The sequence below is a fragment of the Rhinopithecus bieti genome, unplaced genomic scaffold (assembly GCF_001698545.2).
Source record: "Rhinopithecus bieti isolate Rb0 unplaced genomic scaffold, ASM169854v2 scaffold_10347, whole genome shotgun sequence".
Classification (NCBI taxonomy): Eukaryota; Metazoa; Chordata; class Mammalia; order Primates; family Cercopithecidae; genus Rhinopithecus; species Rhinopithecus bieti.
Window position 1 is genome coordinate 2,517,393 of NW_016806836.1, and position 24,185 is coordinate 2,541,577.

General features: G+C 46.3%; 2 protein-coding genes across 5 annotated transcripts in view; both read right to left on the minus strand.

The window, feature by feature from the left end:
- Positions 1–2,637: 2,637 nt before the first annotated feature.
- On the minus strand, positions 2,638–7,897 carry DBNDD2 (dysbindin domain containing 2). Of its 4 annotated transcripts, none has more exons than XM_017877967.1 (4): positions 7,068–7,897; positions 4,671–4,817; positions 4,339–4,476; positions 2,638–3,352 (listed from the first exon to the last, which is right to left on the minus strand). In XM_017877967.1, exons 2-4 carry the CDS (start codon positions 4,807–4,809, stop codon positions 3,147–3,149), a joined length of 483 nt encoding a protein of 160 aa, XP_017733456.1. In that variant the 5' UTR covers positions 4,810–4,817; positions 7,068–7,897; the 3' UTR covers positions 2,638–3,146. The 4 variants fall into 4 exon arrangements, with proteins under 4 accessions (XP_017733456.1, XP_017733454.1, XP_017733457.1 ...); XM_017877965.1 differs by lacking the exon at positions 7,068–7,897 and adding an exon at positions 6,546–7,006; XM_017877968.1 differs by lacking the exon at positions 7,068–7,897 and adding an exon at positions 6,292–6,502.
- SYS1 (SYS1 golgi trafficking protein) overlaps positions 4,734–24,185 on the minus strand; it is a 51,089-nt gene continuing 31,637 nt past the window's right edge. The window contains exon 4 of the mRNA XM_017877970.1: positions 4,734–4,817. Within this exon, the coding sequence (XP_017733459.1) occupies positions 4,811–4,817 (7 nt within the window). The 3' untranslated portion in view covers positions 4,734–4,810. The remainder of the gene's footprint in view (positions 4,818–24,185) is intronic.

A 24,185-nucleotide genomic window follows, 5' to 3' on the forward strand; every position in this document is an offset into this window, starting at 1 on the left:
TACTTTTTTCTTTCAAGAGTTATCATAAATGTCTTTCCCCTAAAAATATGTGGCGGATAGATGATACAATCTTGGTATTATTTTGATTACTTTTAAAGCTGTATGATGAGAACACGGGATATTTTTCTTTCCATATTTGTTGTACGTTTGAAACCCCCATAAGTTTTTCTAAAAAACCAAAGAAACAAAAAACAGTCAGCTGGAGATGATGGTTCTGAAGGCCAGCCAAGCCCCTGTGGTTTGGCAGGAGAAAAGGTTATTGTCCCAACTAGGAAGTAGTCCTGGGGTCTCAGCTGACACTAGACTTTTCCAGGCGGGGCTGGGGCTCATAGCAGCCAAACTGAAGGCTCCCCATAGGCTCACAAACAATTCTACTTCTCTAAAGGGCTGTAAATCTCTCTCCCAAGGCAGGCTCCCCACAATCTTCGCATTATGTGCATGGGCTACTAAAAGATTTATTGACATGTTGATGGCAACCAAGCCAGTCTAGCTTCTCATCATTTGCCATGGAAGGAAGGGGGGTGATCCTGGGAGTTGAGAAGCCCTGCACAGCAAAGCTATTAGGATCATGGGCCGCAGCCCAAGAGATGGCTCAGCCACAGTCAGACAGGAGGTAGAACCTTGCTACTCTAAAGGAAGGAAGGAGAGAAGCCACAAGAGGACAGAGATTATGTCTTCTGTGTGCAGCAAGGTCATAAGCAACCCAGAAAAACCCCAAAAGTTAATAGAGGACTGGGCCCTGGCCCAGCTCAGTAGGATGATCTTATCTTGGACCTAGAGGCTTTTGCACAGAAGGTATTCACTCCACAAGCTTCCTGGAGACAGGGAATGGCTGGTGGACACTCCTACTTCCCTGGAGTTCCCACAAGTTTCTCACTAGTGTTAGGAAAAACACTTAGGAACAGATACTTACACTGGCCTCCTGCAGGGGTGAGAGCAGGATGGGACAATAGGAAGACTGCAGCCTTGTCACTCAGGCTTGGGTGGCACAAAAAGCTTTAGGGTTTTGGCTGAAGGTCACTGATCCCATGTGTGATGTTCAATGTATGAAGGGAGGTGGACTCTGTTTTTTTTTTTAATGTGAGAAATGATTTGGTGTTCCTTAAGACTGGGTCCTATAACCTCTCCTTTCATTCAGCATTCTCTCCCTGCGCATTCTCTCCGTCATTCACACCCATGGCTTCACTTACCACCTATACACTGAGAACTGATCATTTTCATTTTCCAGCTCAATCCTCTTATCTAAATTCCACACGCATGGCTGCAAGGGCCTACTCAACATATCCTTTTGGATGTCTCAAATACATCTCAAACTCAACATGTCCCAAACCAAATTTATGGCCTTCTTCTCAAACCTGGTCCTTTCCGAAACTCCCCATCTGGGTGACTAGCCCTCTGTTCCAAAAAGGATGTAAGGAGCCAGAATGGCTGGAGTACCCCCTCACTTGACATGCCAAGGAGTTCACATCTATCTAGAGACACTAATTTGAGAGACTCTACTGGAAGACTATAGGATGGTTGGCCAGGTGCAGTGGCTCACGCCTGTAATTCCAGCACTTTGGGAGGCCAAGGTAGGTGGATCACCTGAGGTCAGGAGTTCGAGACTAGCTTGACCAATATGGTAAAATCCCGTCTCTACTAAAAAATACAAAAATTAGCCTGGCGTGGTGTTGTGCGCCTGTAGTCCCAGCTATTCAGGAGGCCGAGACATGAGAATTCCTTGAACCTGGGAGGCAGAGGTTGCAGTGTGCCGAGATCGTGCCATTGCACCCCAGCCTGGGTGACAGAGCGAGACTCCATCTTGGGGAAGAAAAGAACTTCCAAAATTTATTCCTAAATGGGAATAGACTGGCTGTGTCCTCTTTGCCCATCCCCCATTTCCTCTCCTGCTTTCTGCCAGTCTCAAAGTCTTAATGGCTGGGGCTTTGACAGCCACCTTAGACGTGAGGTATTGCTAAGAATGCAAGCCATGTGCAAAACAGCAAAAAAGAAGCCCAGTGCTGAGTAACGATGGAGCTTTCATGTAGCCCTGTACTTCTTACTTCTATATGAGGAAATAACTTTATATCTTAAGTCATGATCTTTTACTAGCTGTCAAACTGAAACCTGATCCAGGCTTCAACGGATTTTACAGCCTGACCTTTGTCAGTCTTACCTCTCCCTTCATTTCCTCAAATCCAACAATTCAGCCAAACGCAATGTTTTTTAGCTCCTCAAGGATATGCTCTCTCCATTTAACGTCTTCACAAGTTGCTCATTCTGCCTGGCTTATGGGCCGTGTCTGGCTAACTCCCAATCGTCCTTCAGCTAAAAACAGCTCTTCAGTGACCATACAAACTAGGTGAAGATGCCCCTATTTTCTGGTACCAGAGTAGTTCCTCCTCATGCTATTTATTACACTGTGAATTATAGTATTTACTTGATTTTCTCCTCCATAAACAGTAAACTCTATGAAGGTAGGTATACAGTACAGCCTGTCTTGGTCAAAACTGTATTCCAGATGCCTAGCGTGGGTGTTCAATAAATATTTCTGGAATAAATAGAATGAATGAGTGATAGGAATATGGGATCGGTTAGAGAGCTAAAGACATATAGTGGGTTTGATATCTTTGCAATGTGAAAAATGAAGTGGAATGGTTGGCATATTATTATTAGTTTATTATTTATATCGTGCTCTGTTCCAAAAAGGATGTAAGGAGGCAGCATGGCTTGAGTACCACCTCATTTGATGAATTAAGGAGTTCACATCCATCTAGAGACACTTGTTTGAGATACTCTATTAGAAGACTACAGAATGGTTTGGGGGAGGGAAGAGTGGTAAGAAAAGCAGTGGCATCTTGTCCAACCTCATCTTCTCTCATTTTCATTTGCAAATCTTATCTCAGGAGTAAGCCAAAACTGGTGGGAGGCTTACTCTTATCTCAGGAGTAAGCCAAAAACTGGTGGGAGGGTTGCAGCAGGAAAATATTAGCAGTAAAGCAGGAGAGGGTTAATTCTTAGAAAGGTACACAATCTCACCATCCTTCCCACCTCTGGTGCCTACTGCAAGTAAAGAGTCTGGTCTTCTCCTGAAAGGCTCCGGCTGGGCCTACGGTCTCATGTGGAGAATAGCCAGCATGGTCAGTCTGTAGGCAGGGGGCCCACTGCTAGCTGCAGGCTCCAGGCTCTGCCCCTCCATCCCCCCTTTCCTCCTCTTCATCCGACTGTGCCAAGGGCGTGTCTGCTCCATCATCACTTGGATTTGGGCTGTGCAGGTTGGTGGAGGAGTCGGAGGAGGAGGAGGAGGTCCTAGATGTGGTCCTGTCTGATGTAGGCACCGGCAGGCTCAGCTCCTCCAAATGGTTGTCCACCCCTGCCCAGAGAGAAAAGCTGGTCAGGCCACAAACAGGCCTTCAGAGAACTCTTAAAGATTATCTGGCCAGGAGTAACTAAAGCCCACAGCGGGGAAGAGACTTTTCCAAAGTGACTTTGCCAGTCCAGCAAAGAGCCAGGATTAAGATCACCATCTCCTGACTGCCAGCTCCTTCCACTTCATTACACCATGTCTGGGTTCTAGAGTCAGGTCAGTCAATGGTAAGAGTCCAAGTTCCACCTATATCACTTATTGCTGCTGAGTGGCTTTGAGCAAGTCACTTTCCCTTTCAAGGACTCTGCTCCTCTTCTGCAAAATAAAAGGGAGACCTACATCCCCAAAGGGTTTTGGGAATAAAATCTAAGAATGCTTATAAAATGTCTGGCATAGTAAGCCATCAATAAATAGTAGCAGTTTTAATTAAAAGAATATCTGTCTTACAAGTTAAGCATATGGGCTTTGGAGTAAGACAGACATGAATTCCAGTTTATCTACCTTCTGGCTACAATGTGACTTCTCTGAGCCTAATTTCCTGCTTATAAAATAGGGATTATATCACCTACCCTGACAGGACATTGTAAGGACTGAGATAATATATGTAAAGTATTTTAGTACAGTATTGGAACCTACTTAAGTACTCAATAAATATTAATATCATTATAATGACTAAAAGTACTTAAGTTGCCAAATGTAAAATTACATTTTACATTATTTTAATCATAGTGACTAATTATATTAATTTAACAAATGTAAAATTAAAGAAGAGATAGACAGTTCCCAGAATTTTGGATTGGAGATGTGTAACCCAGTTCCCCCTCAGGGTCAACTTCCCTAAAATCAGAACAGGCAGCTGTCTCACTGGTGGAAACAGCCACTTCCAGCCCTTACTTGTATACTTCCCCCGCCCAGCCTTGCAGCCTCGTTTCAGAGCCTGACATTCGGCTCTGGCTGACTAGCACTGAAGTCCCCAAAGCAGAGGGGCATACCAGACGACTGAGGGGTTGGTGGAGGATCTTCGCAAGGCAAGAACACATCTGCTCCATCCGGATCCCCAAGGTCAATAAGTTCTACTTGCTCCAGTGTGTCCACATTCACTTCCATGGATGAGATACTACCTATGGGGGCTGTGGATCAAGAAGTGGGCAAGTCAGGAGGACCCAAGCTGCACACCAGGACAGTGATAGTTATATGTCAGGTCCCAAGTTAGAAGCATAGAGGTCCAAGAAAACCAGAGGGGAGAGAGTCTCACAAGATTCAGGACCCACAGGACATCCTCCCTACCCTAGCCCAGTCCCTCTTCTCAGGACTTGGGACTTACGTCTCTGTGACTCGAGATGCAGGTGGGACAGAGGAAAGACAAACTCTGTCTCTGGCTGTAAAATGTCCTCGAAGAATTTCTGCCGCTCCCGAAGGCGGAGCTGCTGGCGCTCCAGGGCGGCCCGAGGATTTGGGTCCATGTCAGCTCCTGGGGGTAGAGGAGCAAAACAAGTACAGCTGCAAAGTCGAAAGACAAGACAAGAGGGACCTGGGCTTGGGGAGCCCCACTGCACCAGTGTCCCAGCAGTGGGGCCCCTGGCTCCAGCCTGGACACCTCTGCCCTTGGCGACCTCTTTCCCCTTCCCTGAAACCAAGTGTGTCCCACAAACCAAGTCTCATGCAGAGGCGGGGCTTGCCCCTAGCTCCACAAAGGGGATGCCAGTTCCAGGCACTGCAAGAGAGATACTCTGTATTCAGGGAACACAGCCAATGCCCAAGTCTCCGTATCATGTCCTCCTGAGAGGGGTTGGAGGAATTGGTTCAGCACAAATCCAGGAGGTACTTTTTCCCCTTAATAGGCCCTGCTTGCCTCAGAAGGCCAGGGACAGGATAGGATAGAGGCAGAGATTTTAGGATGGAGGGTTCCCTTCCTCCAGTGCTGCAGCTCACCCCTTACCATCCATCAAAACCCAGACAAAGGCTGAAGCAACCCCTCTCACGCCCCTCCCTTTCCACACACACAAACACACGTACACACGCGTGTGCTATCCACCCCAAACCCTTGCTCTGAAGACACAGACCTGACTTCCAGACTAGGCTCTGCCCCTAAGGAAATCACCTTTCTGGTCTTAGTCTCCCCATCTGAAAATGGCATAATCGACCTACCTGCCTCAAATATAAGACCCTGCTTGTGAAGGTGAGCAATATATTTAGGAGACGACCATCTTTTCTTTGAACTCCAACAGCTCTTTATCCGTCCGCCTCCTCGGACACATCTCACTGACTTATCTCCCCATTAGTCAGTGAGGAGCAATTGGAAAGGCGGGTTCTGGGTCCAGTTCAGAGCAGGCCTCCTGACCCCTAGGGCTGTGAAGCCGAGAGCCGGCCAGAGCACTGGGGCAATGGGCCAGCCCAGGCCGGTGCATTCACTCCCATTCGCTCATCTCCTTCCCGGCGTTCTGCTCTGAGCCCATCACCAGAGGCAGGGGAAGTTTCTAGCTTGAGGATCAGACGTCATCCTCTGCAGGCTGCCTTCCCCACCTCATCTGCACCCAGCGTATCCCAGACCCTGGCCAGCTCCACGGGCGCCGCAGAGGTGAAGAGGGACCCAACCCCGAGTGGGCAAGGCAGGGCCACGGAAGTGTGGGGAGACCGTGCGGCCGCGGGCTGGCGGCGGAGGAGCGAGGCGCTGACGCCGATTCCTGGGAAAGGCTCTTAGAGCTGCCGCCCAGGTCACAACGCTAAAAATACCCAGGGCCCCTGGAGCCAGTGCTCCAGCGGCGGGGAGGAGGAGGGAGAGGCCGAGGTGGGGGAGCTGACGCGGGCCAAGGGGCTCCGGGACACCCCCTCTTTTTTCCCCTCCCCCCAACCCCACCGATCTCACGAGACTGAAGGAGCTGCCCCCGGGGGGTCGCGGAGCCCAGAGGTGGAGAAAGGGAGTTGTTTACGTGACCCATACGTACTGGAGAGGGGGTGAAGAGATTTGGGGGCAAGAGGCTGCCAGGGGCAGGGCAGGAGCCAGCGAAATGGAGAACTCCCTCTCGGTCACAGCCCCACCCGCACTGGAGCCAGCAAGAGGGAAAAAATTCCCTAAAAAGGGGCACGCGGCGTCGGCGGAGGACGGGGGGAGGGCGCCCCCCCAGGCCGTTCCCCTCGTGCTCCGGTCCCCTCCGCGGTCCCCCGCGGCACCTGTGCCCACCGCCGCTGGAGCCCCTACCTGCAGCGCTGGCGCCCCCGCTGACTCAGTCCGTCCGCTCCAGCGAGGCGGCGGCGGGGGCGTGGGAGCGAGCCGCGCCGGCCGGGGTGGGGCTGCGCCTCCAGGGCTCCCGGGGGACCGACGGGCCCTGGGAGCCGGGAACGAGGAAGAGGCGGGAGGCGGAAGTGGGGGAGGGGCGGCAGCGGGCGCACTCGCTCGCAGCTCGCCCCGCGGCCGGAGGCAGCCCCTGCGAGCGCGACTACTGGTACTTCCAAGGCAGTCAAAAAGTTACCCACACGCATCCTTCCGCCCTCCGCCCAGCCGGGCTTCTCTGCACCACCCTCGCCGCCGACGCCGGTGCGCTGGTCTCCGCTCGATCGGATGCACTTGCTGTGCCCCCGCCCCGCGCAGACCCGCGGCGGGCACCCGCGCCGGCTATGCCCACGCATACTTCATGCTCTGCGCCTTCTGGGCAGCGCCCACGCAACGACTACGCGCCCTAATCCTGCCTCCGGCACCCTTGGCCACACTTGCCACACTTACACGCGCGCACTTCTCCAGAGGACGCACGATGGGAAAGAGAGCGTGGGGACCCGCAGGAGGTGTCAGGGCAATGACCCGGTGCCGCCCAGCAGGGCAGGTGCAAGGCGGCGGAGGACCCCTGCCCTGGGACTCGCCCGGCTGCCCCTGATTCCTGGCTCTGGGACTAGACAGAGCCGCCGCCCAACCTACCAGCACACTGGGCGGGGTGGGCGCCGGGCCGGCCGGGCGGGTCAGGGCTGGAGGGGTGGGCCGCTGTGCCGCGCCCCCCGACGCCGGCAAGGAGCCAGCACCTCCACGGTGCTAAGAGGGGCGGCTGCACTGCTGGCCAGGCGGGGGTGGAGGGGCCAGGCAGCAACTGCGAGAGTAGAAACGTTTGCCCTCTTTTCGCAGCGTCTCCTGGCTCGGACCAGTGCTAGAAGTGTCCAGTCTAGCAGCTCCTGGACCAAGACTCCCTGGCCATTCCCTTCCTTCTCTCTTCCATCCACCCCCATACGGTCAGAGCTCCGAAAGCAACGTGGTGATGGATGCGGGGAGGGGAGTGGGGGGATCTCTCTGAGATACTTCTGCCTTGGGGTCACTGGATCATTCATTCGACAAACATCCGCGAACAAGCCAGGAACTGGAGCCATACTTGCCACCTCCCTCTCCCTCGCTGCCCATATTAAAATACACCTCCATTTCCTGTCGATTCTCTTTCCTAAATATCTTTCCAGTCCACCATTCCTTCCGTTTGCCCCACCACCTCCCGCCTGGGCTCCTAATGCAGTAGCCTTCTATCTGGTTTTCTTGTACTCATTCTGGCCCGGCTACACTCCATTCCCTGCATTGCAATTCAGCTGTCATTTCAGAACACAAGTCTGGTGTGTCCCCCTACTCCCCCGCCACACGGTGTTGCCTAAATTCCTCCATTGTTAGAATAAAATCTGGACGCTGATATCTGAGCTGAGTCTTGAAGACATGAGTTCAACAAGCAGAAAAGAGGAAGAAGGGCATGTGCAGAGGGAGGGAAGTGTGAACAAATCATTGACACATTCAGGTTTCCCTGTCAGGGGACCAGCACTCTGTACAAATATCTAAAGCACTGCCTCTTAACATTATTGGGATCTCAAAACAACCCTGTGAGATAAATACAGCATGCAACTTTCCCACTAGTTTACAAGCATGGAAACTAGTTTGTGGGAAGCAACAAATGCAATGGTTAAGAGCACAGGCAATGTAGTCAGACCCTCTTGGGTTGTAAAACTATTGATGCCTCTAGTCAGCTGGGTAAACACTTATCTGATCCTTGATCTTTTACCTATTAGATAGGAATAATTTATCCCTCCCTCTTATGAGATAATTTATATAAAATGCTTAGTTACAGGACTTGGGCACTTTGGAAATGCTCTGTAATCATCAGCTGTTTTGATTGTAATGGGCTCTGAGAAAGGGAGGGAATTGCTCTCTTCCACAAATTTCTGAAATTATAGGAAGTAAGCCCTAATTGTTAACACTTCCACAGAGCTTATTATGTGCCAGTCACTATTATAAGTGCTTTACAAAAATTAACCCTTTTCATCCTCTTGTTGTTTCCACTTTACAGATACAGAAATTGAGATACAGAGAGGTGAAGGAACTTATCCCAGGCCCTACAGCTAGTAAGTGATGGACCTGGAATTTAAGCCCAGGTAGACTGCCTCCAGAGACTGTGCTTGTAACCACTACTCCCAGTCTGATCCCCTTTTATCCTGTTGTAGTGTTAATCTTCTAAGAAATATTTCAGTGGGTTGGTTTGATTCTTATTTCTCATTAATGGATAGAGTAGATACTTCATCTAATTTTCTAGCACAGAAAATGGGGGCCAAGTCAGGAGTACAGTGGATGAGAACTTAGCTCACTCCCAAAGTCATGTCCCCATTTTCACAGATGTATCTTCTTTTTTTCTTTTAAAGAGTTTCGCTCAGTCACCCAGGTTGGAGTGGAGTGGCACGATCTTGGCTCACTGCAACCTCTGCCTTCTGGGTTTAAATAAGTCTCCCACCTCAGCCTCCTGAGTAGCTGGAAATACAGGTGCAAACCACCATGCCTGGCTAACTTTTGTATTTTTAGTAGAGACGGGTTTTTGCCCTGTTGCCAGGCTGGTCTTGAACTCCTGGCCTCTAGTGATCTGCCCGCCTCAGCCTCCCAAATGCTGGGATTATAGGCATGAGCCACTGCGCCCGGCCAAGATGTATCCTTGAGAACATGAATCCATGGATTATTTTGAGCCCAAGATGAAGAAAGATCAGGAACCTCTGTTCCTTCTCTTTGCCAGATATTTGCCATAAAGAAGGAATAGAGAGGGGGAAACATCTAACCTGAAAATATTTCAGGGGGCTAAGCTGGAAGGGTGTCACCCAAAAGAAAGACCCAAGCAGCAGACTAGGAGTAGGTGGCCAAAAGGTTGAATAGCACTGTGAAAAGGTAGATGGCTTGAGACTCCAGCTTCCACATAGGATGCAGAAAGCAGGGAAGAGCATCATTATCAAACTAATAACAGTTTTTAAAAATTGTTGGGTAATTTACAAAACCACAGCTTTTGTCAGACTTATCAGAGACCTAAGGTTGCAGAGCAACCAATTAACCTGCATTCCAAAGAAGGACAGGAGCCTCCAAGAAGAGATGGGATGCAGGCACTCGCTCAGTTGTGTAGCAAGAGAAAGACAAGCTCTCCTTGCAAGTAGGTAAGAACAGTTCAGCTAATGTTTATGTTTTTATTTTTCAGAGACAAAGTCTGACACTGTCCAGAGGCTGAAGCACAGTAGTGCAGTCATGACTCACTGTAACCTTAAACTCCTGAGCTCAAGGTATGCTCCCAGTTCAGCCTCCCAAGTATCTAGGACTATAAATGCACATCACCACACATGGCTAATTTTATTATTATTATTATTATTATTATTATTGTTATTATTTGGTAGTGATGGGGTCTTGCTATGTTGTCCAGGCTGGTCTCAAACTCCTGGCTTCAAGTGATCCTCCTATCCCAGCCTCTCAAAGTGTTGGGATTATGGGTGTAAGACAACATGCCAGGTCAAAATGTTTATGGAATTACTAAAGACCCAGTGTAGCTAGCATGACTATACAGAATTTGTAGGAGATACAGACACTGAAGTAATCATAGAAACAAAAAACTCAAACCTAATTCAACTCCTGAACAAAATGACTGAATCCCCCACACTAATGGCCTAAGAGAAGAATAGATATGTCAATTTCCAGGCATAAATAATAATGAACTCAGTCCTTACTATTCTAAACACTGCATCCAAAACTCAATAAAAAATTACAACACAGGCCGGGCGCAGTGGCTTATGCCTGTAGTCTCAATACTTTGGGAGGCCAAGGCAGATGGATCACCTGAGGTCAGGAGTTTGAGACCAGCCTGGCTAACATGGTGAAACCTCATCTCTACTGAAAATACAAAAAATCAGCTGGGTGTGGTGGCAGGTGCCTGTAATCTCAGCTATTCGGGAGGCTGAGGCAGGAGAATCTCTTGAACCTGGGAAGCAGAGGTTGCAGTTTGTCTGTGACAGTGGGTTACTTCTCATGAGATCTGATGGTTTTATAAGGGGCTTCCCCCTCTGCTGGGCACTTCTCCTTGCTGTCGCCATGTAAAGAAGGACGTTTTGCTTGGCAGTGAGCCGAGATCATGCCATTGCACTCCAGTCTAGCTGACAAAAGTGAAACTCTTACCTCAAAAAAAAAAAAAAAAACAAAAAACAAAAAACAAAACATTACAACACACACACACACACATAAATTTTAAAATACCAAAAAAAAACCTACTGTCAAGGACAAAGTAGGCCAGGTGTGGTGGCTCATACCTATAATCCAGCATTTTTGGGATGCCAAGGCGGATGGACTGCTTGAGGCCAGGAGTCTGAAGACCAGTCTGGACAATATAGTGAGGTCCTGTTTCTATATTAAAGAGAGAAAGAGATAGAGAAAGAGAGAGAGAGAAAGAGCGTGACCAGGTGCAAGATGCAGATGCTGTAGTTATCTGACACAGAACTTAAGCCAACTATAAGTAATATGTGAATATGAAAGGCTCTTGTGGAAAACTTAGACAATATGAAAGAACAAAAGGGGAATTTTTGCAGAAATATGAAGACTACAAAAAAAGAGACATAGAGAAATGCTAGAAATAAGAAAACACACACACATATATATAACATATTTGAAGAAAGTTGTTGACAGGCGTATCAGTATACTAGTCCTTTCTCACGCTACTACAAAGACACACCTGAGACTGGGTAATTTATAAAGGAGAGAGGTTTAATTAACTCAGTTCCACAGGGCTGGGGAGGCCTCAGGAAATTTACAATCATGACAGAAGGGGAAGCAAACACATCCTTCTTCACATGGCGGCAGCAAGGAGAAGTGCCCAGCAAAGGGGAAAGCCCCTTATAAAACCATCAGATCTCATGAGAAGTAACTCACTATCACAAAAACAGGATGGGGGAAACCACCCCCATGATACAACTGTCTTCACCAGGTCCCTCCCACGACATGTGGGGATTATGGGAACCACAATTCAAAATCAGATTTGGGTGGGGACACAGTCAAACCATTTAATTTTGCCCCAGCCCCTCCCAAATCTCATGTCCTCACAATTCAAAACACAATTATGTGCTTCCAACAGTCCTTCAAATCTTAACTCATTTCAGTATTAACCCAAAAGTCCAAGTCCAAAGTCTCTTCTGAGACAAGGCAAGTCCCTTCCACCTAAGAGCCTGTAAAATCAAAAGCAAGTTAATTACTTCCTTTTGGGGGTTATAGGCATAGGGTAAATACCCTCATTCTAAATGGGAGAAATTGGATGGGGTAAATTGGCCCAAACAAAGGAGCTATAGGCCCCATGCAAGTCTGAAATCCAATAGGGTAGTCATTAAACCTGAACGCTCCAAAATAATCTCCTTTGACTACAGGTCTCATATCCAGGTCACACTGATGCAAGAGGTGGGATCCCACAGCCTTGGGCAGCTCCATCCCTGTGGCTTCACAGGGTAGAGGCCCCCTCCCTGCTGCTTTCATGGCTGGCATTGAGTGTCTGCAACTTTTCCAGACACATGGTGCAGGCTGTTGGTGGATCTACCATTCTGGGGTCTGGAGGACAGTGGCCCTCTTCTCACAGCTCCACTAGGCAATGCCCCAGTGGGGACTCTGTGTGTGAGATTTGACCCCACATTTCCCTTCCACACTGCCCTAGCAGAGGTTCTCCATGAGGGCTCCGCCCCTGCAGCAGACTTCTACCTGGACATCCACGCATTTCCATACAACTTCTGAAATCTAGGCGGAGGTTCCCAAACCTCAATTCTTGCATTCTGCATACTTGCTGGCCCAATACTACATGGAAGCTGCCAAGGCTTGGGGCTTGTACCCTCTGAAGCAACAGCCTGAGCGGTACCCTGGCCCCGTTTTGCTGTGGCTGGAGTGCCTGGGATGCAGGGCACCAAGTCCCGAGGCAGCACACAGCAAGGGAGTGCTGGACCTGGCCCAGGAAACCATTTTTCCCTCCTAGGCCTCTGGGCCTATGATGGGAGGGGCTGCTGTGTAGGTCTCTGGTATGCCCTGGAGACATTTTCCCCCATTGTCTTGGTGATTAACATTTGGCTCATTATTACTTAGGCAAATTTCTGTAAGGGGCTTGAATTTCTCCTCAGAAAAAGTGGGTTTTCCTTTTCTATCGCATCACTGGGCTGCAAATTTTCCAAACGTTTATTCTCTGCTTCCTCTTGAATGCTTTGCTGCTTAGAAATGTCTTCTGCTAGATACCCTAAATCATCTCTCTCAAGTTCAAAGTTCCACAGATCTCTAGGGCAGGGACAAAATGCCACCAGTCTCTTTGCATAGCAAGAGTGAACTTTACTCCAGTTCCCAACTAGTTCCTCACTTCCATCTGAGACCATCTCATCCTAGATTTCATTGTCTATATCACTATTAGCATTTTGGTCAAAGCCATTCAACAGTCTCTAGGAAGTTCCAAGCTTGATCACATCCTCCTGTCTTCTGAGCCCTCTAAGACTTTAGGAAGTTCTACATTTTCCCACATTTCTTCTGAGCCCTCCACACTGTTCCAACCTCTATCTGTTACCCAGTTCCAAAGCTGCTTCCGCATTTTCAGGTATTTTTACAGCAGCACCTCATTCTAGCCATACCAATTTACTGTATTAGTCTGTTCTCACACTGCTATAAAGACATACCTGAGACTCGGTAGTTTACAAAGAAAAGAGGTTTAACTGACTCACTGTCCCACAGGTCTGGGGAGGCCTCAGGAAACTTACAATCATGGTGGAAGGGGAAGCAAACACATCCTTCTTCATGTGGCGACAGCAAGGAGAAGTGCCCAGGGAAGGGGGAAGCCCCTTACAAAACCACCAGTTCTGTAAGAACTAACTCACTATCATGAGAATAGGATGGGGGAACCAGTCTCATGATTCAATTATCTCCACCTGGTCTCTCCCATGACACGTGGGGATTATAGGAACTACAATTCAAGATGAGATTTGGGTGGGGACATAACCAAACCATATCAATCAGTAAACTCGACATACCTGAGGAAATAAGCAGTGAACTTGAAGATAGGTCAATAGAGACTACTCAAACTGAAGCAGAAAGAGAAAAGAGTGAAACAAACAAACAAAAACCAGAACAAATATCCAAGTGCTAACATATAAGTGATTCACATCCCAGAAGGAGAAGAAACTGAGAAAAAAATATATGTAGATATAATATTTATTTGTAGATATAATAGCTAATAATTTTCCAAAAATAATGAAAGATATCAAACCACAGAACCAAGAAACTCACAGAATCCAGAAAAAATTAAATGCCAATATACAAACACAACAAAGAAGCACATGCAAACACAACCTAAGGTATCATATTCAAACTGCTGAAAACCAAAGATAAAGAGAAAATATTGAAGGCATCTAAAGGAAAAAGACACACTCCCTACAGAGGAACAAAGATAAGAAACACAGAATACTTCTCATCAGAAATTGTATGACCAGAAGATAATAGAGTCATATCTTTAAAATGCTGAAAGACAAAAAACTGCCAATCCAGAATTCTATACGTAGCAAAAACATCTTTCAAACATGAAGGAAATACTTTTCAAATTAAAAAAAACAAAACAAAACAGAGAAAATTCATTACCAGTGGACCAGCAGTATAAGAAATGGCAGTGGAAGTTCTGTAAGCAGAAGAAATATGATACCTGAGAGAAACCTGGATCTACATAAAGAAATTATGATCTCTGGAAATGGAGAGAATAAAGGTAAATATAAGAGAGACTGTTTCTCATTTTTACTCACTTTAAAAGGTAACTGCTTTACTAAAGCAATGCATTGTGGCCTTATAGCATATATAAAAGTGAAATGTATGACAATAACAACAGTTAAAATGAGGAGATGGAGGAATGGGAAATATGCTGTTAAAGGGTCCTTATGATATATAAGAAGTGGTATGACTTTATTTGAAGATAGACTGATTAATTAAAGATATAGTAAATTCAACAGCAACCACTAAAAAAAAAAAATTTTTAGAGAGGTGTAAGTCACAAGCCAATAATAGAGAGAAAATGGAATCATAAAAATGCTGGAACAGGTAACTATGTGAGATGATGGATATGTTCATTTACTTCACTATAGTAACCACTTTACTATCTCTATGTGTCCCATAACATCATGTTGTATATCTTAAACATATTCAATAAAATGTATTTTTTAAAATGACGGTAGAACATAAAACAAGTACATATAATAATTTTTTCTAATGTTGGGAGGCTTCCTCCCTGGGCCATTTGTGTCCAACATTTCTTGCTGAGTATGTCAAGATCACAAGGCCCTGACCTCTTTATCACCTGGGTCCTTGTTTAGGACTGTTAGTGCAGCTGGAGTTTTAAGAGGTGAGATCGTTTCTCAGACCAAGGCAGGCTTGCTTACTGCTTGCTATAAAAATGTCCTGGGGCTAGGCGTGGTGGCTCACGCTTGTAATCCCAGCACTTTGAGAGGCTGAGGCAGGAGGATCACTTGAGCCCAGGAATTCGAGACCAGCCTGAGCAACACAGTGAGACCCTGCCTCAAATAAATAAAATAAAATAAAATAAAATAAAATAAAAGTGCTGGGCCTAGGTCCCTCAGCTACAATGCAAACCCACTGTGTGAATACCATGCATCTGGGCTGACTGCATCACCTGTTGAATGTAGGACCAGGGGAACCAACACCACTATGCTGATGTTCACATTGTTTGTTGTGCTATGGATAATAAACTATTTCAATCAGATGCAATAAATCTTGTCTACTTGCAGCACCCATGAGATTGGGAGTTTTCCTTTTCAAAACATAAGCCAAATCAAGGAAGAAAAAAAGCACAGATGCAAGAACAGAAAACAAATAACAAGATGATAGATTTTAATCCAGTATATCAGTAAAAAGACAACCGATTAAAAGACAAATCACCAGATTGGAAACAAAGTAAGAGGCAATAATATGTTGTCCACAAGACCCACTTTAAATATAAAGAAATATATGGGTTAAAAGTAAAAAATATATGTATAGAGGAATTGGAACCCTAAAACAAATGAATGGAATAAGATACACCATACAAACATGAATCAAAGCAAGTTGGAGTGACAATATTAATATCAGACAAAGTAGGTTTAAGAAGGACTATTACCAGAGATAAAAAGGGGTATTATTTAATGATAAAAGGTTCAATTCACCAAGAAGACTTAACAGTCATAAGTGTGTATATACTAACAACAAAGCTTCAAAAATATATGAAGGAAAAACCAGTAGACCTGAAATAAGAAACAGAAAATCTATATTGCACCTAGAGAATTCAACTCTTCTCTTTCAATAATCAATAAAATAAGTAGACCAAAAAAAAAAAAGCAAGGATATAGAAAACCTTAACACTATCATTAATTTCTCCTAATTATATTTTCGTGACACTTTACCCACCAACAGCAGAATAAACAATCTTTTCCACTGCACATACAACATTCAATGAGAGATTCATCATATTCTGGGCCATAAAAACAACCCTCAACAAATTCAGAAGAATTTAAATTACGTTGTATGACCATAACAGAATTAAATAGAAATAATAACAAAGATAACTGAAAAACAATCCCAATACTTTGAAATAAAATATGAGTCAAAGATGAAGTCCAAGGGATATTAGAAAATACATGGCTGGGTGCAGTGGCTCAAGCCTGTAATCCTAGCATTTTGAGAGGCTGAGGTGGGTGGATCGCTTGACCTTGAATTTGAGACAAGCCTGGGCAACAAAACCTTGTCTCTACAAAAAAATACAAAAATTAGCTGGGCATGATGGCTTATGCCTGTATTCCCAGCTATCTGGAGGCCTGAGGCAGGAGGATAACTTGAGCCTGGGAAGTAGAGGTTGCAGTGAGCTGAGATGCCACCACTGCACTCCAGCCTGGACAACCGAGCGAGACCCTGTCTCAAAAAACAAACAAACAAACAAACACGTTGAACCAGGCACAGCAGCTAATGCCTGTAGTCCCAGCATTTTGGGAGACTCACTGGGAGGATCACTTGAGCCCACAAGTTTGAGACCAGCCTGGGCAATGGTAGCAGAAACTTCATCTCTACAAAATATACAAAAATTAGCCAGGCGTGGTGGTGCATGCCTGTAGTCCCAGCTACTCATGAAGCTGAGGCAAGAAAATCGCTTGAGCCTGGGAGGTCAAGGTTGCAGTGAACCGAGATCACACCACTGCACTGTAGCCCAGGTAACAGAGTGAGACCCCATCTCAAAAAAATAATAAAATAGGCCGGGTGTGGTGGCTCATGCCTGTAATCTCAGCACTTTGGGAGGCCAAGGTGGGCGGATCACTTGAGGTCAGGAGTTTGAGACCAGCCTGGCCAACATGGTGAAAACCTGTTTCTACCAAAAAGACAAAAATTAGCTAGGCGTGGTGGTGGGTGCCTGTAATCCCAGCTACTTGGAAGGCTGAGGCACGACAATCACTTGAACCCAGAAGGTGGAGGTTGCAGTGAGCCGAGATCATGCCGCTGCACTCCAGCTTGGGTGACAGAGCAAGACTTAGTCGAAGAAGAAGAAGAAAGAAGAAAGAGGAAGAAAGGAGGAGGAAGAGGAGGAAAGAAGAAGAAGAAGAAAAGAAGAAGAAGAAGAAGAAGAAGAAGAAGAAGAAGAAGAAGAAGAAGAAGAAGAAGAAGAGGAGGAGGAGGAGGAGGAGGAGGAGGAGGAGAAGGAGGAGAAGAAAGGAGGAAGGAGGAAGGAGGAAGAAGGAAGAAGGAAGAAGAAAGAAGAAAGAAGAAAGAAGAAAGAAGAAGAAAGAAGAAAGAAGAATAAATGGCCAGGTGCAGTGGCTCACGCCTGAAATCCCAACACTCTGGGAGGCCGAGATGGATGGATCACTTGAGGTCAGAAGTTCGAGACCAGCCTGGCTAACATGGTGAAACCCTGTCTCTACTAAAAATACTAAGATCAGCCGGACATGATGGCATGCATCTGTAATCCAGCTACTTGGGAGGCTGAGGCAGGAGAATCACTTGAACTTGGGAGGCAGAAATTGCGGTGAGCCGAGATCATGCCATTGTACTCCAGCCTGGGCAACAGAGAGAGACTCTGTCTAAAAAAAAAAGGAAAAAGAAAAAAAGAAAAAACAAATTGTATGGAATAAAATTGAAATGCCACAGTCAGCCACCAAAACACCTCCCAATGTTCCTTATCATGTATTTATATCTGGGCAGTCCTCTCCCACACTGTACCAAGGTTATGTCACGGGATCCTTTGGATGTCACTTTGTCAGCGCAAAACCTCTGTGGCTGGTGGTGCCTCTGCTGGAGTTTTGCTTGCACCTGCTGGGCTCATTCTGCCCACTCACCCGGCAGGTTGCACTTGGCTAGTGCTACCAGCCTGGATCCCACGCCTGCCAAGGGTGAGCCAGGCATGGTGTGGTGGGGGCTGTGTGACCAAGCAAGTGTGAGGTCCAGTCACTGCACACAGCCAGGCACACAAGCTGCTGCGGCAAGGTGGGCAGCTCCCAGCACTGGCACAGGCACCAGCTCCATGCAAGGCTGTGGCTGGACCAGACCTACCCCAAGCGACTTCTGCTGTAGGCACCAGCGTCTGGACCAGGGGAACGCAGTGGCACCCGAAAGCTCTGAGACACCAGGAACTGCAGAACCCCAAAGAGGGTGTTACAGCATGTAAGTCCTGCCTCGGGGAGCCCCGAGATCTGGGCCCCCAGAAGGGCCGTAGCTCTTCTCTATTTCTCATCAACCGCAGCAGCACTGCGAGTTGGGGGCGCTGTATTTCAGGGGGTGGTGTTTCAGCCCATTTGTGTTACTGCTCTTTCACTCCCACCGCCCTGCTCCGGCCTGCGGCTCCTGGGCTGGCCTGGCTGCGCCACTGCTTCCTGTTGCATTGGGTGGCAGCCCGGCGCTGGCAGAGGGCAGGAGAACTAGTGTGTTACTGCTCTGGCTCGGAGAATCCCGAGGTCTGGGGTCTCCACTCTCCACTCCAGCAGTTCAGGAGCGTGTCAACTGCCTGCACCTCAGCGAGCTACCCAAGAACGTGTTACCGCCCCTTTAGCTCCCACCTGCAGCTCGGTGAGCCGGCCAGGAAAGTGTTACAGCTCCTTTCACTCCCGCATTTGGCGGGTCCTGAGTTCTTGTCTAGCATCCATGAAGAATGAGGTTACGCAGACAATTGGAAGGTGAGTAAGGCAGAGAACACCTTTATTGGGTGACCAAACAGCTCTCAGAGGAGAGGAGACCCGAAGTGGGTAGCTCCTACCTGCAGGCAGGTAGTCCCAACGAGTCCGTGAGTCTGGCTGGGTCAGGAAAAAGCACCGTCTGATTGGCTGAAAGGCACCAAGGAAGTTCTCATTCCAGGTAGTGGACTCCACCCAGAACTGGCGGGCTGCCCGTCAGGTTTCAAGCCATCCCTGGCTTGAAGGTGGGATTTCACCAGGGACTCAACTCTTCCCACCTAGGAACCTGTCTGCCTCCTGCCACCATTAGTTTCTCTATGTGACCCACAGGATATGCCAGAAATGATGCTATGTCACTTCTAAAATTCAAAAAAAAAAAAAAAAAAAAAAAAAGGCTGCAGTTTCTGTCTTGAGTGTGTACTCTATTTTTTGGGTCACTCACTCTGGGAGAAGCAAGCTGCCATTTTGTCAACAGCCCTATAGAGAGGCCCACATGGCAAGGAAAGGAAGCTTCCGGCCAAGAGCCCGTAAAGGCTGAGGCCTGCCAGCAACCACATGATTGAGTATGGAAATTGATAAAATTGTCCTAGTAAAATCTTGGGATAATTACAGCCCTGGCCAGCAGTTTGACTGAAATCTCATGGGAAACTTAGGCAGAACTACTCAGTTAAACCACTCTTGGATTCCTGATGCTTAAGCACTTTGAGATAGTAAATACTTCTTGTTTTAAGCTGTTAAATTCTGGGATAGTTTATTATGCAGCAATAGGTAACATATTAAAATTCTGTTCATTGGAACATATAAAGAAAAAAATGTTTAAAGGGGAAAAGAAAGATTTTGGTACTAGGTAAAGTACTGTTGTAACAGTACTCTAATATGCAGGAGTGGCATTACAATTGGACTTTGAGAAGAGTGTAGTAAAAACCTAAAGTGCCTGAAGAAGCTGTTAAAGAAGGCTCAGCCCTTAGATAAGGTGCAGTGAGGGTATGCAGGAAAGTGAAGTAAATACTGTTTTTCTGGTTTTCTTTTTGTTTGATTTTTGTTTTGTTTTGTTTTGTTTTTTTTGACAGAGTGTTGCTCTTGTTGATCTCAGCTCACTGCAACCTCTGCCTCCCAGGTTCATGTGATTCTCCTGCCTCAGCCTCCCAAGTAGCTGGGATTACAGGTGCATGCCACCACACCCGGCTTTTTTTAGTAGAGGCAGGATTTCACCATGTTGTTCAAGCTGGTCTTGAACTCCTGACCTCAGGTGATCCACCCGCCTTGGCCTCCCAAAGCGCTGGGATTACAGGCATAAGCCACTGAGCCCAGCCAAGTGAAGTAAATACTATTGGAAACTATACTGTGACACAAAAATTAGCAACCCCGTTGCCTGCAATAAAGTGGAAAACAGAAAATGTGACTAATGAAGTGGATGATCTAAGTAAAGCAATTTCCAAGCAAAATGTTTAAGGCACCACCTGCTTTCTTCTTGCTGCCTATAGTGAAAGGGAGGAGCAAAGGGATAAACTGAAGCAAGAGCTCTCCAGTGAGAGTGATACTGCCTCCCAGGGGATATTTGGCCATGTCTGGAGGCATTTTTAGATGTCAAAGCTGGAGAGGTTGTTACTGCCATCTAGTTGGCAGAGGCCAAGGATGCTGTTAAACATCCTACAATGTATAAGGCAGCCCCCTCAAACCGCCTCAATCCCCCCATCAAATACACACACATCAAATAATTACCCTAGCTGAAATATCAATAGGGCTCAAGTTGAAAATCTTGAACTTTTAAAAGGCAAGAATGTTAAACACGAAAGAGCTAAGACTTCATGATTTAGAAAATGCTTATCCTCTCCAAATAGCAGATGATAGTAAAATTTAAAAATGGCTTCCTAGCAAAACTCAAGTACAGGGCACTGCCAGGAAAGCCTGGTCCAAATATGAAACTGCAAATATTAATGTACAGCCTGGCCAACACGGTAAAAGCCCATCTCTACTAAAAATACAAAAAATCAGCTGGGCGTGGTGGCACATGCCTATAATCCCAGCTACTGTGGAGGCAGGAGAATCACTTGCAACCAGGAGGTGGAGGTTGCAGTAAGCCAAGATCACACCACTGCACTCCAGCCTGGGCGACAGAGTGAGACCCTGACGCAAAAACAAACAAACAAGAATATTAATGTAAAATATTTTGTTAACATCTCAGAAAGACTTAAGGCAGTGCCTCAGAATACTATTCAATCTTATTTATTTATTTATTTAGAGACGAAGTCCCACTCTTGTCCCCCAGGCTGGAGTGCAGTGGCACAATCTTGGCTAACTGCAACCTCTGCCTGCCAGGTTCAAGTGATTCTCCTGCCTCAGCTTCCCAAGAAGCTGGAATTACAGGTGCCTGCCACCATGCCCGGCTAATTTTGTATTTTAGTAGAGACGGGGTTTCACCATGTTGGCCAGGCTGATCTTGAACTCCTGACCTCAGGCAATCCACCCGCCTCGGCCTCCCAAAGTGCTGGGATTACAGGCGTGAGCCACCGCGCCGGCCTCTTATTCAGTCATATTTAAAGAGTCTAAACAAATTATGGATATGCCTCACAGATCCTCCAAATCAAAACAATAGCGATTCTGGAAATCTTATGGCTGATTGTTGTCTCTTAGCCATCTCAGCAGGAGCCTAGAGAAGGGCTTATTGCAAAGAAATCTGTGGGCATGTCTTTTGTCTAACAAGAGTAATATTGAATAAGATCAAAGTGACCCACAAATTTTAAAAAGGATTATATATCCAGAAACATCACCATCTTGAATTTGCAGGGATAAAAAGAGTACAAATAAAAAGAGGATTTTGGCCAGGCGCAGTGGCTCATGTCTATAATCCCAGCACTTTGGGAGGCCAACATGGGCAGATCACCGGAGGTCAGGAGTTCAAGACCAGCCTGGCCAACATGGTGAAACCTGGCCTCTACTAAAAATACAAAAATTAACTGGGTGTGGTGGTGCACACCTGTAATGCCAGCTACTTGGGAGGCTGAGCCACAAGAATCTCTTAAATCTGGGGGCTGGAGGTTGCACTGAGGGGAGATTGCGCCACTGCACTCCAGCCTGGGTGACAGAACAAGACTCCGTCTCAAAAAATAATAATAATAAAAATTTTAAAAAAGAGGATTTCTAGTTTTGGACAAGATAGAGGAGATGTATTCCTTTCTATCCCTGCTACTATATACATTTAAAATGCTGGGAATTACATATAAAACAAGCATAAGAAGGCAGAACAGCCTGAAATCTCCATACTGGAGGAATGATACAGCAGTGAGTCCCTGGGTTTTTTCTTTTCCAAAGCCTACAACCTGGAAATGCCACAGGTACAGACAGAAATGTCCCCATGAAAAGACTGCTTTCTCTCTTGTCAAAGGACTGGGGAAGGGGCGCCCTAGCAAGATAAACCCTCCTTTTTTTTTTTTTTTTTTTTTTGAGATGGAGTCTCACTCTGTCACGCAGGTTGGAGTGCAGTGGCATAATCTCAGCTCATGGCAACCTCCGCCTCTTAGGCTCAAGTGATCCTCCTGCCTCAGCCTCCCGAGTAGCTGGGACTACAGGCATGTGCCACCACATCCGGTTAATTTTTTGTATTTTTAGTAGAGATGGGGTTTCACCTTTTTGGCCAAGCTGGTCTCAAACTCGTGACCTAAAGTGATCTACCTGCCTTGGTCTCCCAAAGTGCTTGGATTACAGGCATGAGCCACCATGCCTGGACTGCAAAAGCCTTTTGATATTGAATGCCTCCAGCACAATCTTGGGGGTGGGAGACAGGGAACTCTCTCCCAAACTCCATTAGCACAGGTAGAGAGAAAAGCTAGACTTTAATCTTTGGTGATAACAAAACATTCCTCCCACTCACCTCTAGGTGATGTCAGAAGAGGCTGAGTGGGAAGCCTGGGTTTTCATCACTGCCCAGCAGCAACTGAGTGCCTCGCCCCATCATCTCCATGATATTCTTGGAGGCCACGTGGAGAAGCTGCGCTGCCATCCCCATCCAGTAGTAACAAGGCTCATTCCTTTCCCCACAACGTAAAGGAGGACAACTGTGGAGCCTAGATTTCCACCTCTTCCTAGCAATAATGGAGCCACCCTCCCTTACAGGGAGGTGTCAGTGGAGGCCATGTAACAAGGCTGGACTACCAGTTTCAGCAGAGGCCTGTTAAACAGAAGATGTAAATAAGATCGAGTCTCGTAACATAATATCCAAAATGACCAGGTTATAAGTGAAAATAACTCACCATGCCAAGAACCAGGAAAATCTCAACTTGAACAAGAAAACATAATCAACAGATCCTAACACAGTTTATTGGAATTAGCTGACAAGGATTTTAAAAGAGGGACTACAAAAATGCTTCAACAAGCCAGCACTTACACATATTCTTAAATAATTAAAGACAAAAAAGAAAATCTTGGGAAAAAAGATTCCTAGAAATAACCTCAGAATGTGACTTTATTTGGAAATAGGGTCTTTCCAGATGTAATTAAAGCGAAGTCATACTGGATTAGTATAATCGCTAAATCAATGACTGCTCTCCTTATAAAAACGCTATATGAAGACACAGAGAGACACACAGAGGAGAACACGTGGGGCTGGGGTAGACATGAGAATGATGTGTCTACAAGCCAAGTGAAGACTGCTGCCAACCATCAGAAGCAAGGAGAGAAGCATGGAACAGATTCTCCCTCTGAGCTTCCAGAAGGAACCAACCCTGCCAATATCTTCATTTTGGACTTTTGGCTACCCATATTGTTAGAGAAAAAATTTCTGTTGTTTTAAGGCACAAAGTTTGTGGTCCTTTAATACAGAAGCCCTAGGAAACTAATATAGTAGCCAAAAATTGTTTAAAACTCACCGGATGGGTTCAACAGAAGAATAGAAATATGTAATGGACAGAATATTGGTGTCCTCCCTCACCTCATTCATATGTCGAAGTCTTAATCCAGTGTGGCTGTATTTGGAGATGGGGACTCTATGAAAGCAATAAGGTTAAGTGAGGTCATAAGGGCAGGACTCTGATCCACTAGGATGAATATCTTTATATGAGAGACACCAGCGCACTGTGTGTGTGCACACAAAGATGTCATGTGAACACACAATGAAATGGTAGATGCTTACAAGCCACGAGAAGAGGATTCAGAATGAATCTATCTTGCTGTCACTTTGATCTTGGCCTTCCAGCCTCCAGAACTAGGATAAATAAATGTCTATTATTTAAGACATCCAGTCTGTGGTTTTGTTACATGCAGCCTGAGAAGACTAATACAAGACAACATAGGAAAGAATCAGTGAATTTGAAGATAAAATAGTAGACATTACCCAATCTGAAAAAGAGAGAAATTAGATTAAAAAGGAAGGAAGGAAGGAAGGAAGGAAGGA